Source organism: Rhinolophus sinicus, linkage group LG05 (genome assembly GCF_036562045.2).
Source record: "Rhinolophus sinicus isolate RSC01 linkage group LG05, ASM3656204v1, whole genome shotgun sequence".
In the NCBI taxonomy this organism is placed as follows: Eukaryota; Metazoa; Chordata; class Mammalia; order Chiroptera; family Rhinolophidae; genus Rhinolophus; species Rhinolophus sinicus.
Genome location: NC_133755.1, coordinates 17,773,486 through 17,786,536, shown reverse-complemented (window position 1 = coordinate 17,786,536; position 13,051 = coordinate 17,773,486). Strand labels below are relative to the sequence as shown.

At 47.2% G+C, this 13,051-nt stretch overlaps 1 protein-coding gene across 1 annotated transcript; it reads right to left on the bottom strand.

Moving 5' to 3' along the window:
• Positions 1-71: 71 nt before the first annotated feature.
• DNAJC5G (DnaJ heat shock protein family (Hsp40) member C5 gamma) lies at positions 72-3,144 on the bottom strand. Its single transcript, XM_074333972.1, has 5 exons — positions 3,058-3,144; positions 2,725-2,840; positions 2,230-2,443; positions 1,663-1,804; positions 72-919 (listed from the first exon to the last, which is right to left on the bottom strand). The coding sequence occupies exons 2-5, from the start codon at positions 2,835-2,837 to the stop codon at positions 864-866; spliced, it is 525 nt and encodes a 174-aa protein (XP_074190073.1). The 5' UTR covers positions 2,838-2,840; positions 3,058-3,144; the 3' UTR covers positions 72-863.
• Positions 3,145-13,051: the final 9,907 nt, after the last annotated feature.

Genomic DNA, 13,051 nt, shown 5'->3' with positions numbered 1-13,051 from the left:
GGCCTTTTTCTCTATCCCAGGCACAATTTGTCTTTTGGGGGCCCCATGTATGCACTGGGATTGGACAAAAGCTCTTTTATTTACTTACATGCCTTAGCCCTTCTCCAAGTCAGGAAAGGGAAGTGTGAGGAGTTACTAGACTCTGGTCCTGGGTGGGCAGCAAATACATGGTGCACAGAGGACACCAAACAGGCAGTGCAAAGAGGTGTGAGTGGGGAAAGGGTCTGTCAAAGGACAATCTCTTTTGTATATGTTTCATGCCCCTGTTTTTAAAACAAAATATATGGTGATCAGCCTGTGTAGATGTGGTTTAAAAAAAAGAGGCAAACAGGCACTGATGTGTGAACTTCAGTCAACCCACAGAACCCATGCTAAGCTCACTTGTGGCATGGAATGAGGCTGGCAATGCCAAGTGTATGGGCACCAGAAGAAGGTGAGACCAGCCCCAGAAAGGTGTACTGGCTTAGAAATCAGGCTGATGCTAAGAGCTCTTGGTACACAGAGTTGCAACAAATGAGGGTTAGCTTGTCCCACAGCTCTGGGATGGGACCCACCCTGCTCAGGATCTTGGTGGAAACATCACACGTGACTCAGAGACCCTACCCCCCACCTGACATTGACTCAAATCCCAAGGAAGACACAGGATAAAGGATGCTTGGGAAAAGTCTGTCTTCACTGTCTGAGGGTAGGGATGGGAGGTCTGCTCTCTAACAGATTAAAATTGAAACTGGAGCTAAAAAGAAGAGTAGCTGGTCGACTCTGTATTCCCAGGATGAGACAGAGACGGCATCCTTCTAAAGTTGGAATTCTTATAAGAAGAGGGGTAAATCAAGGTCAATGTCAGGACAGGGCTACTTGCTCCTCTAGTCAACCTGTCCAGGGGACACGGCAGCAGAAGTCACCTTCACTGGGTCAGCACCTAGGGGCAGAAGAAGTTGGCATCTTATTAACCAGAATGAATGAGCACCCAGAGTATAAGGCAAACCCCCTATTGGTAAAGATATAAACACCTGTAGTCCCTACTATAAGGATATAAACTTTCCACTAATGACTGACTCATCTGCAGTTAGTGTATATTCTTTTCTTATCATTTAATCATTGCTACATTTCAGTTTTCATACCTCACTCTTCTTCATCTGTTAATATTAATCTTCACTATAATTGTCTTCCTCTCTAAAATTTCCTTGGTTTCCTATGATGGAATTTGAAAAACATATATATATATAAACATTGAGTAACAGTATTTTAGCCTCCTGGCGAGAAAACCGTTACCTTGCAGTTACACGTTAGCATCACTAGGTGGCACTGCTGTGAACTTCAGTCAATTCACATTTTACCGTTTAGCTGCAGGGGCATAATCTCAGACACTTCATTTTCCTTTTGAGTAACTGCAATAAACAACATCCTCTAGCTTGTCTTCAACTACTGCCTTTTCGAGACACACTCTCTCAGTCATTCTTAGCTTAACAGTCACGAGAGGCCATTACATTCAAACTGTCAGTTTGTGGCATAAGCCCCTCAGAAACTAAGTGTCTCCTCTTTCTTCACTTGGCCCCAATACCAACTTGAGACTCTCATATTTAGGGGTTCACAGTTTCAGCCCCAACCATTTATTTCATTCCTCATCCAGCTCGTACCTCAGTCCCTGTCTATGGTTCTCACCTGATCTCGAAGGCTGACTTTGGACATTCTGCTGGAATTTTCTGCTCGCTACCTCCTCAGGTGGCTTCAGTGCTCCACAGCAAAAACAGCAGCAGCAGCAGCAACAGCAACAGCTGAGCAGAGCACAAAGGAGGACGAGTGTCTACAAGGTAGGAAAGAATGGTCTCAGTCCAGCAGTTCTTCCATATATCCATTCAAGCTCGCCTCCTCTTGCAGTCCTCCTGGCACCCAAATAACGAGACAAAAGCAGCATTTGTCCTAGGAGAGGAGGTAAGCAGTCCTAGGTGAGGAGGGTCACCCCTCCTTCCTTCCTTCCTTCTTTTTTTTTTTTTTTTTTTTTAGTATGATATTATTTTAGCCAAAAATTGAGAAGGAACTAGCTTAGGATATGGTAGGGAATGAGTGTTTTTAAGTAGAATAGCATGTACAGAAACCACGAGAGGGTAAAGGCTTTATAACATCAGAGGCATTCAGAGAAGAGTCTTGCCAGGAGTGAAGCGAGTGAGGAGAATGGTATGTGGTTATCCCTCCTTCCTTATTCTTAAGGGACTATGAAGAGCTGCGTACCTTGAACCAACAACTATTCAGCGTATAATAGTATCTGACACCTTCTTCACCAAAGTGATCATATATATACACTCCCAGGGAGCCATGCTGGTTGTAGATTTTCCTCTTCTTAGGGTCACTCAGTACGGAGTGGGCGGTGTTGATCTCTTTGAATATTTCTGCTGCTTGAGCGTCCCCTTGATTCTTGTCTGGATGATACTTCAAGGCCAGTTTCCTACCCAGGCAATACCCGAAAGGAGGGTAGGGAGAGAATAAGGAGGGGCTGGGGAGGGAGGGTTAGGATGAGTGACAGGAATAGGTCTCAAGATCGGGAAGAAGACATGCATAAGATGTGGTACAAAGGACGGATGGAGGCAAGCAACCCAAGTCTAAATTCCTTCCCATGCCACACTGAAGTGAGGGCTGGGGGATTCAAAAGTGGGCCAGAAAGCACGGTAGAAAGAAAGGGGTTTAAGGGAGGCAATTCCAGGGTTTAATAAGGGCTGAGGTCTGAACCTGTAGGCCTTTTTGATGTCTTCAGGTGAGGCACCCTTCTGAAGCTCCAGCACTGCATAGAGAGTTGTCCCACTTTTGGACAGCCGATGGGTTGCTTCATTCAAATGAGACATGATCTGGGTCAGAAGAGAAGAAGCATTCCTGAGAACTTCCAGGTGAGGCCATAGAGAAGTGAACTTGCAGTGGCAGGAAACTCATTGCCTTCAGGGACTGGGCAGGTAAATGACTATAAAAGGACAGTATACAACAACGAGCGGGATCTGTGACTAGCAGAAGAGTGCAGGTGACCAAAAAAGACATTCAAATTTGAATTTCAAAGAGGAAACATCTCACATTTTCCGGTGTCCTTCAGCTACGCAGACCTCAGGATACCCCACATCCTACAGAGAGCAAAGAGAGGTCTCAACATGGGAAGAGACTGATTTCCTCCAGAGCTACTAGCACCTGAAGTAAACAACCCTGGTCTTGTCCAAACTCCTTGCTGGGTTTGAGAGGCCAGTGCGGCCCCAACCCCTGAACAGGTTGGGGTCAGGAACTGGGGAGATCCACAATTCCCAAGGGAAAAACGATTCAGAACAAATCCTAAACTGCCTAAGGTAGGTCAGGTGTCCAGTAGCCAGGCCAAAGAACAATGCTACAAGCGAGGCCGGAGACTTTATTCTTCTCCCAGCCTCCCCTCTCAACCTATCCCAGCCCCTGCTCAGAAACGGGGCAGTGGGGTGAACAGAGGGGTGAAGAAGGAAGCGGAAAAAGATAGCTGTGGGAACAAGAAGCAAGACCCAGAGAGTAGGGAGAGCTTGGGAGGCTGTGGCCCAGCAGAACCAAGGCAGCAAGTTCATAGGGGAAGGATCTGTCTCCCCAGATCCCCTCTGGCTGTGAGGACTCCCCATCCGACCTGGCGCTGTACCTCGGAGTCGCAGATATAGGCCTTACACAGGCTCCACCAGGGTGTGAAACTTCACACCACCGCGGTCCAGCGGCCCACTGCGCTTGCGCACTGCATCAACCCTCCGGGTCATTTTTTGGCGCCACCGGAAGGTCTGGGCGGTGAGGCTACGTGGGCCCTGGGACTTATTTCGTGCGCAGGAAGCCTGAGCGTAGGGATTCGCTAGGCACCAGTGGCCAAGGGCGGCCTGGCGTCTTTTGCAGCCTTTTCAGCCTTTTCTGTGGGTGCAGCCTCCAAGGAAATCCCTGCTACTCCAGTGGGAGGGGATCACGCATCTGATAACCGTCCTGGCTCGTGACTCATTAAGGAAAGATAATGCGCTTGCAGAACGTGGCTGTTTCAGAGGTATGGTTGCTACACGCCTTTCTCAAGAGGTGTATTGCTTTCCCAGTCTTCTTTTTCAGAATTTAGGGATCTTCACTAGGTCCTTTCTTTCCCTTCCACCTGGAAACTCCTATAGGTCTTTTGAGACCCATCTCAAACATCAGTATTCCTGGGAATCCTTCCTTCTTATTCCCCAAGTTGCTTCCACCTTACTCTGTCAAAGCATTTATCCTATTATATTGCAACTATTAGTTTGCACGTTTCTTTAAAACAACATCTTGAACATTTCCGAAAGTCACTACTGTTCTTCAGAAACTTCCTTTAAATACTATTATATCATGAGGATGTACCATAATGTCATTATGTAATCCAGATTGGCTAGTGAAGTTGTTTCTAACCATTTATTACCTGTAAGTATTAAAATAAATCTCCTTCCCCCCGCCTTGGGTTAAATTCCTGAAAGTGGAATTATTGGTTCAAAGAGAATTTTTTTGAGGCTCTTGATCCACATTGCTAACTTTCTTCCCAGAATGGAACCAAAAGTACTAATTTCCATCCCTAACAAATTTCCACCCCACCTGCAGTACATGAGAGCACCTACCTCCACCTGACCCCACTTTCTGTGATCTCCTACAGGAGGTAGTATTTGCACCACTTATAAGGTTGGTGCAAAAGTAATTGCAGTTTTTGCAATTATTTTAAAACTTTTAAACCGCAATTACTTTTGCACCAACCTAATATAATTTATCACTTCGTGATGGTTTTCTTTAGAGTGAAGCACTCGGTGGCTCCTATAACATGTAATTGAAAGAGCTTTATTAATTCAATAATGTCTCCGCTATCTTTTAGTGGTTTTTATCACTCTATTTTTTTTACAGTTATTCATGCATATTTACCTCCCCTTCAAGGTTTTAAGTGGTAAATCAGTAAGTACTCTGTCCCAAGAGATGTGAGCCATCTGAGCAAAGTAACTAAGGAGTCCATGTGCAACAGGACAGTGACCATGAATTAACATATTTCTGTAGGTCTGTGATCAATATAGGGGGTGGGGATGAAAATCTTTAGCATCACCAACCAAGTTCATAGGTTCTGGGTCAGATGAGTTTAGAGGTTAGTCACTTAAAGTAAAGGAGCTAAAGCTGATAGTTGTTTTGGTGGTTTGTACTATGCCAGATTTCCCTAACTACCAACTTTTCATCACCATCATAGGACGACAGAACTAGCAGAACAACTCAAGTTATTTTTTCACTAGCACTGCAACAAGAGAAGGCATTAGAAGTGCAGTGCACTTACAGCAAATTCCATACCTCAGTCTACAGGCCTAGCGTCACCAGCCCCGCCTCTTACTCCCACTCTATCCAGTATGACTGTCTTGCTTGCTCTGGTCTCTGCCACACTTTTTCTGTCAGTTCTTTGAAGACGCCGTGTTCCTCCCCATTTCAAGGGCCTTTGGCCATGTGGCTCCTCCCCAGGATTTCTCATCCTTTGTGGATCTTAGCTTTGTGCCTCCTCAGAGAAGCCTTCTAAATGAAGTTCCACTCCTCTCTCCACACCTCATAACACCTTCACCATGGTTTGTGAATATATATTTATTTGCATGTTGGTTTGTCTCAGGTCTTCCTTCCCCGGCAGACAAGGAACTCCAAGAGGGCAGGGACCTTGTCTGTTTGTTCACCAGTGTAGTATCTCCAGCACCTAGAACCATGCCTGGTTTGCAGTAAGTGAATTAATGATTTGTTGAATGAGCTACAGCAGAGGGAACCCTCTGCTGGTCCAATATAGGCGCAGAAGTTTGGCCGCAGCAAGAGTTCTCCGAGGCATTGGACAAGACTACAGGGCCCATCTTTCCTCATGTGGTCCTAGACAAGAAGAGACACATGACGTAAAGAGAAAGAGGGAAATAGGGAGATGGTCATGGTGAGTATGAGCTCCTTGTTTCTTGTTTGTCTTCGTCTTCTTCCAGTTCTTCCTGGGATGTTGTAGGTGTTCAATAAATGTTGGTTGGTTGAATAAACCAACAAACTTTGGTGTGGTTTTTCAGAGGCACTTTTATCTAATTATCTCCTTTGATCCTCACAACAACCCTGAGAGGTAGTCTGATCACATCCCTGCTTTATAAAAGTGAGCACTGAGAAAGAGGGCAAATAAGGTGCTAAGAATTAGTAAACATCCTTCCCATCTTGCCAGAAGCTCCAGAATGTTATTACTTCTTATCATTGCCCTCTGACATTCTAATTAATTCTATTTATAGTTTGTGGAGCTTGAAATAGCCATTATCTTTAAGTTTCTGAGCCTCTACTCTGACTGAAATGATGCTGTAGCCAGAAGGCTGCAGAGCTGTGACTAGAGCAGGCAAGTGGGCCTGGTATCCTTGGCCAGAGGCTCTCCACTCTGCCTTCACCTAGAAACAGACCCCCTTTGACTCTGTCGTGCGGGGCGGCCTGCAGGGTCTCAGCTCCCGCTCCCCACATAAGAATGCAGGATGTGGCTAGGTCAGAAAGGAACACCCACAGAGCCATAGGTAGGGGAGTCATACCACTATAGTCTCACTGGAGGCTGGATTCACACAACGTGCGACCTGCTGTCCACTTTTCTGCCTGCCAACTGATCGACTTCCTAACTGCAATCCATGCTTGCCATCTCAGCCACCATCTTCTTGCTAGCCCCCATTTGCTGCTAGCGTAGCCATGGCAATTATATTAGTGGCCAATGGCTCACTGGTTACAGCTGATGGCCAACTAGCCACAGCTGATGGCCATCCAATCACAGTTGATGGCCATTTACTACCCTAGTGAGCACCTTTCCACGTGAGGGCGAGAGCCTGGAAACTGCACTCCTGGCTCTGTCCCCACACTCTGTTTCCTATGCACAGGGTCTCTTCTAACACCCGGCACAGAACTAGGAAGAACCCACAGCCAGGAGTCAGAAGTCCTCCACCTGAGTTCTGGCTCCGGCTCTAACAAGCTGATCTAGGACAAGTCACTTAATCTGAGTCTCGTTTCCCTCTTCTGTAAAAACCTGTGTCATTTCCCCGGGTTGATGTCCAGACTAAATTAGATTTGGTTGTAAAAATAATAGAGAAAATAATAATTATGCTAAAGAATGGTTACAGACTAAACCCTTTTCTGGAAACATTTGTGCTCCCACCTTACCTTGAGTCGGGGATCTCGTTTACTACCTCACAGAGCCATTTGGTCTCTCCTGGAGAAAACAAAGAATCATGCCTTATTTACCCACAAACAACTAAATTTTTAGTCATATAGCTGGAATGCACCCAGACAGCAGACATTGGCATATTTATACCCAAAACATCATGCTCTCAAACATATGCAGTGGGAGAGAGATCATAATTTGTCATACCCAACCACCAGGCTCTAGAATTGTGCAGTTTTCAAGCTGGAAGGGACCTCGGAGACTATTTCACTTTCAATCCAGTGCCTTCATTTTGTAATTGAGGAAAGTGCAGCCCAGGGAGAAGGATTGACCTGCTCAAAGTCAATCAGTGAGGTCCAAATCTAAGTCTTCTGACTCCAAGTTCAGTGTCTGTACCATGTCTGTTCCTCATATACCACAGGTCTCTTTAGAATCCAGGTGAGAGACCAAAGCTGTACTTGATATTCCCCTCCTTTCATGGGTGATGTCAGGTAATGTCCCTCTTTCTCTCTCTCCCCAGTTGAAGGCATACCTCCTACTACATGGGACCAAAAACCACCGCTGGCCCAGTTTGTTTGCTTGTCTTCCCAAGGCAGACATGTTGGGGCAGGAAGGGGAGGGCTACCAGCTAGAAAGCCTGCTCCACTCCCCTGTCCTCTTTGACCTGCAACCTCAGACTCTTCAGACCTAAGGATGGGCTAACAGGGCACACCTGTCTCACCTGTAAAATAGAGATTATAGTGTCTACCTCTTCGGGTCATTAGGATGATGAAATATTTAATTTGAACAGTGCTTTGCACATTTATCATTTATCGTCATTGTCATCATTGTCGTCGTCATCGTCATCATCCTTTCTATCCTGTCTCCTCCCAATTTTGTAAAGAGAGGAGTTGCTTTTCATTTTATGTCTGGGAAGAAGGGGAAAATCAGGATTTTTCCTCTCAGAAGATGCAAATTGTCCATCCCTTTCTGCATCCTTCTCTCAGCCGTTAGAACCTCATTTTCTCATTCCTCTATCCAGTACCCTCTTGCTGCCCACTCGCAGTCCAAAATATCCCCAGTAGTGCTCCCCAAGCAGTCAGAGCTCCAAAATTACCTCGCTCACTTCCTCTCCTTTCAACATTTCTAATAAGAACTATTAAAATGATATCATCCTTAAGGGTTAGTGGAAAGCAATCTGATTAAAACACTGTAATTCAGCTTATAGCAAGAAAGACTGTAATACCGCACCTGCTTAGTTCTTACTAACACAAAAGGAATAACTGGTAGAATTTCAGGCCATGTGACTAAATAATGTGAAAAATGTCAGGCTGTGGTTTGGACCTTAAATAATGAGTCCACAGCCTAGGGATGTTGGGGATTTGAGCACGATTACCTTGGAAATAGTCATAACATTAACATACATAGAGGAACCAAGAGGAACAACCAGTTTGGGGCCAAGATCATGAGTTGAGATCTCCCTTCTGTTCAACTCCACCAATTTCAAGTCTTTTCATTTCTGCGACTCTGCAGCATTCTGGTTCTTCTCCTCCTCCATCTCCGCTACGTTGTCTGTCTCCCCTCCTGGCTCCTCTTCCTCTCACCTCCTGGCTATGGTTATTCTATGTGGTTTGGTGTTTAAGCTCCTGTTGTGCTCCCTCCGGTCTTCTTCAGAGAACCAGTCTATACCCATGGCTTCAGTTGTCACCACTATGCTTTAGAGTCACGTTAGTGTCATCTGCATGCCAGCCTCCCATTGCCTCAAAACCTCTCTAGAATCTGAACTCATGACCTTGCCCCCAACCTTGTTCCTCTTGGTTTCTCTATATTAATGTTATGACTATTTCCAAGGTAATGATGCTCAAAACCCAAACAGCACTGGGCTGTGGACTCATTAATTCCTCCAAATTCAGTCCAAAAAGTCCTATTAATTTTTTTTAATGCCTCCTACTTGTCCCCCTTTTCAGCTCCCACAACCTTGAAGCACCGCAGTTAAAGGATTTCCCTGTCACACTGACTGTTGTCCTCGCCTCCTGACTGTTCTCCCCACTGCCAGTCTCATCCTGGATACTACTTCCAGATCAATGTTCGTAAAGCAGTGCTTCCATCATTGCTACTCCTTTGGTCATAGGCTACGGGATGCAAAATAACCTTTAAAATCTGGTAATGAACTCTACAACTTAATTCTAACTCACCCCTCTAAACTTACTGTCTACTATTGCCCTGAAGTGAACAAACACTCCATAACAATCAGACTGGTCTTTTTTCTCCCTAATTATTCCTGTTCTTTCTCACCTCTATATCATTGCTCTCACACCATTTCTCCTCATGAATTGTCCTTTTCATGAATCAATTCACTTACTCAACAAATATCAATTAAGCACTGCTGTATGCCTAGTACCTTGGCTACAATGATAATTGGTCAAACTCTTTTCTGTTCTCATAGATTATAGCCTAGTGTGGAAGACAGACATTCATTAATATCTTCACCAAATATTTATTGGGTGCTGTCATTGGTGCCAGACACTGTTTTAGGTGCTGGGGATACAGCAGCATACAACACAGACAGAACTTTCTGCCATTGTGGTGCTTCTATTCTGGTGGGAAGAGATAAACAGTAAATAAAATAAGTAAAATATATAGTGTGTTAGGTAGTAATACTGGCTGTGAAGAAATATAAAGCAAGGGGCAGAGATAGAGAATTTGTGAGGGGAGGTTGCAGTTGTTAAAAGGATAAGCAGAGAGGGCCTGCGAAGGTGATATTTGAGCCAGACCTGAAGCAGGTCCTCAGGTGAGTTGTGAAGACGTCTGGCAGAGTGTGGTACAGGTAGAGAGATGAATAAATGCAAAGGTCCTCGTGTGTTGTCGGACCTGCAGAAAGGCCAGAGTAGCTGGAGAGTGAAGTCGGAGTAGTAAGAAATGCCGTCAGAGGGGGCTAGATTGTGTAGGGCTTTGTAGGCCAGTGGAAGGCCTGTGGCTGACAGTGAGTGAAGTGGGGAGTGACAAAATCTGGCCTATGTTGCCTAGACACTGGATTGAGAATAGGCTCTAGGGCAATAACAGTAGAAAAGGGAAGACAACCTAGGAGGCTACCTGCAATCATCAAGAAGACTGATGATGCTGGTTTGGACAGGGTGGGAGCAGGATTTGCTGACAGATTGGATGTGGGGTGAAAATAGAGGAGTGAAGAATGACTCTAACTAAAGATTCTAGCCTGAGCAAATGGAAGGATTCTATCTCCAGCTAAAATCCTACTTCCTCCATCCTGCTTCCACTCTGACAACTGGCCCCTCCTTTTGGGGATGACTTTAGCAAGAACGATGTGTCAGCCACTAGGGGGTGCTTGGGACACAGTGATGAGGAAGACAATTCCTGCCTTCAGGGAGCTTGTACTCTAGTGAGGAGACAGATAAGCAAATGATTTCCTAACAATGTGGTGAGTGCTACCATCACGTAAGCAAAGTGGGTATTGAAAGCACCAGGTAGGGGCACATAGCCCCGCTGGGAGGCGTCAGGAAAGGCTTCCTGGAGGTAACACCTGAGCAGAGAATGGAGCACACACCCTTCAGCCTGGCTTGGACCTTTCAAGTGTTAATCTTTGCCCACATACTTGGATTCCAAATTGTGCCTGAGATCTCTAGCCTAGCCTAAATCCTGATCTCAACGCTGGGCCTTGCTCTCCTTCTCTCCAAGAGGAACTGGTCCAGCCTGGGTTCCCCCTGAAATCTCTTTCTGACCTGCTCTGCCATCCTCTGCTCGGGAAGTTGGCACTGACCTGTCCTGGAACATTCAGGGCTTCCTGCCTCCATCAGGCCTTTGGGACTAAGAGTGGCCTAAGGACTCACTTTCGGGAAGACTGATACCTGAGGCAGGACAAGACAGGCAGTAAGAGCATGTGGGTAAGTCAGTAGCAACAAAACAAAACCGCAGAATAGAAATCTCTTGCAATCCAGTTAAAGTGAGGAGGGTAGGGAACACATCTATCTTGTTCATCAGGAATCCCCAGCTATGCTAGCAAGATGCATGGCAGGAAATAAGTGTTCAGAAATGTTGAATGAATAGTTCTTACAAGACTACAGTTCCATGTAGGGCACCAGCCCTAAGCTGTTCTTCCTTCTAACTGCTGCATAATTTTCCTAGCTCCTAGTCAGGTGCAGAATGCCTTCCTCAGACCCGGCATTCGAGAGGACCCTTTGCAAAGATTTTCACTCGGCCACTTAATGGCTCTTTGAGAAACAGGTGCAAGCAGTCTGTTTCGCTGCCAGGCTTTTCTTGCATAAATTTCCAAGCAAAGGCAACTGTTGATGTTCTCCCCGCCAGTGTCCCCCGCTTCCGGGGGTAGCATGTTGCAAGGCCCGACACCCAGGGAGCCTCGGCGCAGGGCAGCCCTGTAATCCATCTGCTCTCATGCCCCTTTCCCTTCCCGGCTTGCTGGTTCCCCACCCGCCGACAGGGCGGGCACGTGCCAGCATCTGCGCCCCCTCCGGGGTACCCGAAGCTAATGTTCGCTCGCTCGCTGTGTACTGCCCAGGAAGGGAAATCGCGGAGGAAGCCATTGTTGTTACTATCACACCCCTTCCTGTCATTGGCTGAGGCGTGCCTTAAGAAACCCCTTCCCCGTTTAGGGCCCCACGTGCCTTAAGAAGCCCCTACCCCGTTTAGGGCCCCCTTCCTACTCTCAAGCTCGCCTGCCCCAACCACTTCGGACGAGGCTACCACATCCGAGCCCTAGAGTGCGCGGTGTCCCCTCGCGTCCCAGCTCTGAGGCTCTCAGAACACAGAAAGCCCCAGGAGGTGCAGAGCTTTGAAAACCGACGGCGCCAGGCGAGATGTGTCCCCAGCCCTGGCATAGGAGGGCGGGAACAGGAGTAACACGCTGGCTCTGACACGGACCTACAACGTGACCTTGGCTGGTGGCTTCCCCTCTCACTTCCTCAGTTTGCCCCCTAAAACCCAAGGAGAGACCTGAGGCCCCACGCCTTTAAGGGAGGTTAGAGGAAAGCTACCCCCTTCCTTGTCCCCTAGCCTCACGTGGACTTTGGTCTGGGCCTTGGGCGTGGAGTAGGAGGAGGGCGTCAGGGAAAGGCTGGCATAGGCCCCTAGCGCGGCGTGGGTGGAGGAGCGGCGCCAAGGGCGCACGCAGACCCCTCTGGTTCCTCGGTGCCGCATGGCTACCCGGCGCAGTACGATCCCTTCGCACACGCCGCCCGCAAACCTTGGCACAAGCCGCACTCTCCCCCGCCGGAACAGCCAGCCCGCCGCCCAGCTAGCTTGTTTAATCCGTTCAAGCCTCACCTCCTCTGCGAAGCTCTCCCGGGTTAACCCCATCACTTCCAATCACTCCATCTGGCACATGCTCCGGGTTTTTTTGTTCGTCTATTTGTTTGTTTTTGGAAGTGCACACGCAGTCTCATAGTTTGAAATAAGAATATCCCTAAGTTCAGGATTCCCAATGACTGAAAGGCGAGGTTGATAGGTTTCTTGTCGGGGCGCACTAACCACACCCATTCTCCACTTTTCCCCATTCATGCTCACTCTTTCCCCTCCTCTTACCGACCCTGCGCATCATAGAATGGCACAGCTTGGAGTGCACAATCCAATCACCACCCCCTTTCATTCTACAGTGGCGGTAGGTGTGAGGGACAGAGAGCATTGAGCATTTGAAGCTTCAACTCCAGACTCGGCCACCGACTTGGCTGCAAGTCACTCCTTTCCCTGGGCTTCAGTTAAAATGAGGCGAAATGAGGTAATGACCGGGAAGGTGCTACAGGTTCCAGGTAAGGAATCCTCTGCTGGCAAGCTAATCGCAGCCTCCCTCCAGGAACAATGGCTTGTGACCCCAGAGAGGTGGCGCTGCTCATCCCTCCTCCAGGTGCCCCAGAATTCTGAGTTACAAGACTGGCACTCTCTTTAATTACTAGTGTG

Coding starts and splice junctions, on each gene's coding strand:
- DNAJC5G (XM_074333972.1), bottom strand. CDS start 2,837: ATGTCTCATTTGAATGAAGCAACCCATCGGCTGTCCAAAAGTGGGACA. Junction 2,444..2,724: donor GACATCAAAAAGGCCTACAG/GTTCAGACCTCA, acceptor TTGCCTGGGTAG/GAAACTGGCCTTGAAGTATC. Junction 1,805..2,229: donor TGAATAGTTGTTGGTTCAAG/GTACGCAGCTCT, acceptor CCTACCTTGTAG/ACACTCGTCCTCCTTTGTGC.